Here is a 4,206-nt window from a genome sequence, read left to right as displayed (position 1 = left end):
CCCGGGTTCGCCAGTCCGCGAGCTGCAGCCAACGCGAGTAGCGGGGAGCCGCGTGCTGTACCGCACGTCCCCCGACGCCTGGTGTAAGTCGACCTTGAACCGGATCGTGTGGGGAGCGTTGCCCCTGACTGAGTAAGCTGAGTAAGTCGCCTTGGTCGCGGCTACGCTGGCGGCGCCATTTTTCAGCGACAGAGTGACCCCTCCGCTCGGACGTAGACAGTCTTCGGCCGAGTACGGGTACTAGGTGGGGCAGAGTCTCCTGATCAACTTGTGAAAGTTGAGTGCGCGTCGCTTTATGGCGGATTTCTCAGCGAGCGACAGAAAAACACGTTAGCAGGTGAGTTAGCGGACCTCTCCGGCCTGCTTCGCGCCAGCCTGGAGCTTCCCCCCGCTCCGCCGCTCCGCCGGGGGAAGCTTTTAACGTCCGGGCGACGGAAAGCCTTATCAGTCGCTGTTCCCCTGGCTAGCTATCGGCCTGGAGACCGACAGCCCAAGCAGCCAATAGCGGGGGGTGTCGCTCGCGTCGTCATCCAATCAGAGGCGTCGTTTAGGCTGAAGGCGGGCACCCGGGCGGGGGGGCTGTTGAGTGTCTCGTAGAAAGTGTTTCGCAGCTGTCAGCTGGTTGATACTGAGAGGAAGTTGGAGCTGTGTGTTGACAGGGTGAATTACAGTTCCTCCTTGAGCACAGTCAGGCCTATTATTCATGTGTTTGTCTCCGAGGCTGAGGGCGTTCAAAGTTCCCTCCATTACTCAGTTTGTCCCGACAGCCGCCGACTCCCGCCTCACGTCAGTGTCCTTGCGCTGACAGGGAGCCGGAAAGGTCACCGACGAGTGGGTCTGTTCCTGGTATCTCCCAGCAGCGCGTTTGCAGTGGCCCTCCTCGGCCTGACCACTGCTACCGGAGCGCACTCAGGGGCCTCAGTCTCAGCGGGCCCCTAGCTCTTGTTTGCGAGGCAGGGGACTGGCCCCAGAAGCCCCAGGTTTACTGCTTTTCACTGCAACAGTAGTTTCATCACAGACTGTCAGATGTGTTGTGTTTTATCAGACCGTGTGTTCATTATTTCACACACACAGAAAATCTTGGGCAAGGTCGTGTTAGTCCATCACAGGACAACTGCAGGGCTGCAGAGACGGTTCTTCTCTTTAATAACGGATGGTTTGGTTTAAGCCTAACAAGCTCAAAGACCCCCCCAAAAATATAAAGTTTACTATCACAGAAAAGCATGAAAACATCCGAGAGGCTGGTACCAGGCCATTTTTGTCAGTTTTCCTGCATAACTTTTTTACAGTTAACCAGATAAGAAAATTGTTGTCGGTTAATTTTCTGCCGGTCGAGTAATCAGTTAATCTCCAGGGTGCAGGGTGGTCGGGGCGGTTTCTGGAGGAAGAGTGAAACTGCCACAACACGAGGAAAATAATTGTGTTGTGAAAGTATTCATTCATGTCAAATGATAATCGATATTTTTGTGTTTTGTTGCAGGCCTGCGTTTCAGTGGTTTGGAGATATGTTCTTATAAGTAAATCTTTCAGAGTTGGTTCTTGTGGAATGTATTTTTAATATTGATGGATGCTTGTGTGTGTGTGTGTGTGTGTGTGTGTGTGTGTGTGCGCGTGGTATGAATCTGTGTCAGGTTTCTGTTTTATATACAGCTGCTGGACCATTCTGCCTGTATGTCTTAAATATATATATATATATACTTCATCTCTCATCCTGTGCCGGTCCCTCCTGGTCTCTACCTTTCCCTGTCGGACTTCAGAAGTCAGGCAGAGCTGTGGGCTGCCCGACTGACGTAGACCAGAGTCATGGCCTCCGGCAAGAACAAGAACCAGACCTCTCTGGCTCTCCATAAGGTGATCATGGTGGGCAGCGGCGGCGTGGGAAAGTCCGCCCTCACCCTGCAGTTCATGTACGACGAGGTGAGACTTGGAGACCGCATTTCCCATGAACCCTGCCGTTGCCGTTTCCCGCAGCATAATCATTTTCTCCGGTCGTAGTTCGTGGAGGACTACGAGCCCACCAAGGCCGACAGCTACAGGAAGAAGGTGGTCCTGGACGGCGAGGACGTCCAGATCGACATCCTGGACACGGCGGGTCAGGAGGACTACGCCGCCATCAGAGACAACTACTTTCGCAGCGGAGAGGGCTTCCTGCTGGTCTTCTCCATCACGGAGCACGAGGCCTTCACGGCCACATCCGAGTTCAGGTCCGTCAACACTAACTGGTCGTCACGACTTAGAGCGCTGCTTCCCAGCGTTCTCAGTTTGCGAAGCTTTTCAGCCCACAGCTAAACTCCCCGGTCCCGATAGGTCCGGATTTAAATCACAGACTTATTTCCTATCAATTAAACTCCCGGCCTGCAGTGATGATCTGCATAGTGTTAAATAAGTTTATATCAGGAATTGGTAAACTCATTTTTACATGGAAGAGCCTTATAAAATGATAATTACTTGTTGTGTAATGATGTCTTTTACAAAACCGGCCAGGAATATATCGTTACTGAGATAACTCCAGTTCAAAAAAGTCCGAGCTTTAACACCTGTAGTATGAAGAACGACTTTGCTGTGAGACCAGCGTGTTGCGGCTTGGAAGTAGGTGAAGCTGTGGCAGAAATCCCTGATCCGCCTCTTCTGTTCACTCTGCACCAGCTCTCTATCAACCGCTCGACAACTGGACGTGTCTTTATTGAGGAAACCGTCTCTGGCATCGCTGAGTTTAGATTCGCGGACTCAGACGTGCAGCGAGCATATTAAGCAGACGACTGCTGAGAGTTTCACCAGTTGCGCTGGCGCTTGTTAAGTTATTGTCCCACCTGTGGGAGGCTTTGGCCTACGTAGATCTACTTCAGGTGTGTTCTGGTCCGTACTGGACTCCACACAACTTGGACAACTTCTACCTAAACTCTAAGTCTCCTGATCTGTGCAAAGCATTTTAGGATCCATATCACTGCAGCAGCTTGTGGTTCAGGCTCTTGGCTCCGGGGTTTTTCTTCCACACAAAAGGGTCCAACTACAGGCCTTATGTTCCCTTATTTATGACCCAAAAACATAATCAAGACAAAAAGACCTTACATTTCCACCACATATGTGCCTCTGTTACTTCGGTTCAGTGTCTCTTTGACTGATTCTGACTGTTTGGTTGTAAAATGTAAAGCGTTTCCTTGGAATTACCCCTTTCCTGGAAATAAATTTGCAGCTCTTGTGATCTGAAATTTTTATTTTTTTTTTAATCAGTGCTGCTAGAGAGCTTGTGGCCACCTCTTACTACAAGCTGCTCGTCTTTCTGCTTTTTTCAGGCTCTTATTGTCTAGCGTTTTTTTTTTTTTAAATTTCATCTTTATTCTGTTCATTTTCATCCAGATGTTTCTGTGCCGCTAAAAGCTCTGTGCGTGTCTGTGTGTCTGTGCGTCAGGGAGCAGATCCTGCGGGTGAAGGAGGAGGAGGCGATCCCTCTGCTCCTGGTGGGGAACAAGTCGGACCTGGAGGAGCGGCGGCAGGTCTCTGCTGACGAGGCCACGGCGAAGGCGAGCGAGTGGGGGGTCCAGTACGTGGAGACCTCGGCTAAGACGAGAGCCAACGTGGACAAGGTACGCCACACCTTCTGAGAGCGGGCAGCAGGCGCTTTCTGGGACTGGTGCAGGATTAGAAGAATTTGGTGACCGTCTTAGCCTCGAAGTGCTTCACGGAAGCGGGAACTCGGTGTCTTAGTCATTTTCCTTCGCTTTCTTTCTTGCTTCCTCTTGCTCCTGTACGTTCATGAAGTGCAGTCACACAGCTTCAGGGCAGGAGCAGGTTTTTACTGAAGCTGAAACATTATCGACTTGCACAAACATGTCTTCACCTCAGTTCTTTTTGCCTGCAGGGAATTTGCATGTGTTTGCGCCCGCTGTAGTGTTTCCACTCATGTATTTATTTTTTTAAATTGAGCTTTGCTGCCTCAGTGCTGCCAAATAATCTGTGGTGACAACCTCAGGACTCTCAGCAAACTCTTCTCCACCAGTTAATACAGCTCCTTCCTATGTTTTTCTTCTCTCAGGTGTTCTTTGACCTCATGCGGGAGGTTCGTAAGAAGAAAATGTCTGAGAGCAAAGACAAAAACGGACCGAGCGGCAAGAAGAAGAAAAAGCACTGCTGCATACTTTAACCTCGAGGTGACAAAGAGCCAAACCCCCCCCAAAAAAACTAAACTAAACAACAAAAAAAAACAAA

General features: G+C 50.3%; 1 protein-coding gene across 4 annotated transcripts; it reads left to right on the top strand.

Moving 5' to 3' along the window:
• Window positions 1-4,206, top strand: LOC120797910 (ras-related protein ralB-B-like). Of its 4 annotated transcripts, none has more exons than XM_040141686.1 (5): window positions 1-83; window positions 1,758-1,917; window positions 1,996-2,204; window positions 3,410-3,584; window positions 4,034-4,206. In XM_040141686.1, the coding sequence occupies exons 2-5, from the start codon at window positions 1,804-1,806 to the stop codon at window positions 4,139-4,141; spliced, it is 606 nt and encodes a 201-aa protein (XP_039997620.1). In that variant the 5' UTR covers window positions 1-83; window positions 1,758-1,803; the 3' UTR covers window positions 4,142-4,206. The 4 variants fall into 4 exon arrangements, with proteins under 4 accessions (XP_039997620.1, XP_039997616.1, XP_039997617.1 ...); XM_040141682.1 differs by lacking the exon at window positions 1-83 and adding an exon at window positions 208-337; XM_040141683.1 differs by lacking the exon at window positions 1-83 and adding an exon at window positions 218-337 and having other exon boundaries at window positions 1,730-1,917.

This window comes from Xiphias gladius, chromosome 13, assembly GCF_016859285.1.
Source record: "Xiphias gladius isolate SHS-SW01 ecotype Sanya breed wild chromosome 13, ASM1685928v1, whole genome shotgun sequence".
Lineage (NCBI taxonomy): Eukaryota > Metazoa > Chordata > Actinopteri > Istiophoriformes > Xiphiidae > Xiphias > Xiphias gladius.
The sequence above is the reverse complement of the archived record's forward strand: the minus strand, read 5'-3'. Positions and strand labels throughout refer to the sequence as shown.

Bases quoted from the DNA above. Each gene is read 5' to 3' on its own strand.
- LOC120797910 (XM_040141686.1), top strand. From the start codon at position 1,804: ATGGCCTCCGGCAAGAACAAGAACCAGACCTCTCTGGCTCTCCATAAG. The intron at 1,918-1,995 runs GTGAGACTTGGA...CTCCGGTCGTAG, and splicing joins TGCAGTTCATGTACGACGAG to TTCGTGGAGGACTACGAGCC. The intron at 2,205-3,409 runs GTCCGTCAACAC...TCTGTGCGTCAG, and splicing joins ACGGCCACATCCGAGTTCAG to GGAGCAGATCCTGCGGGTGA.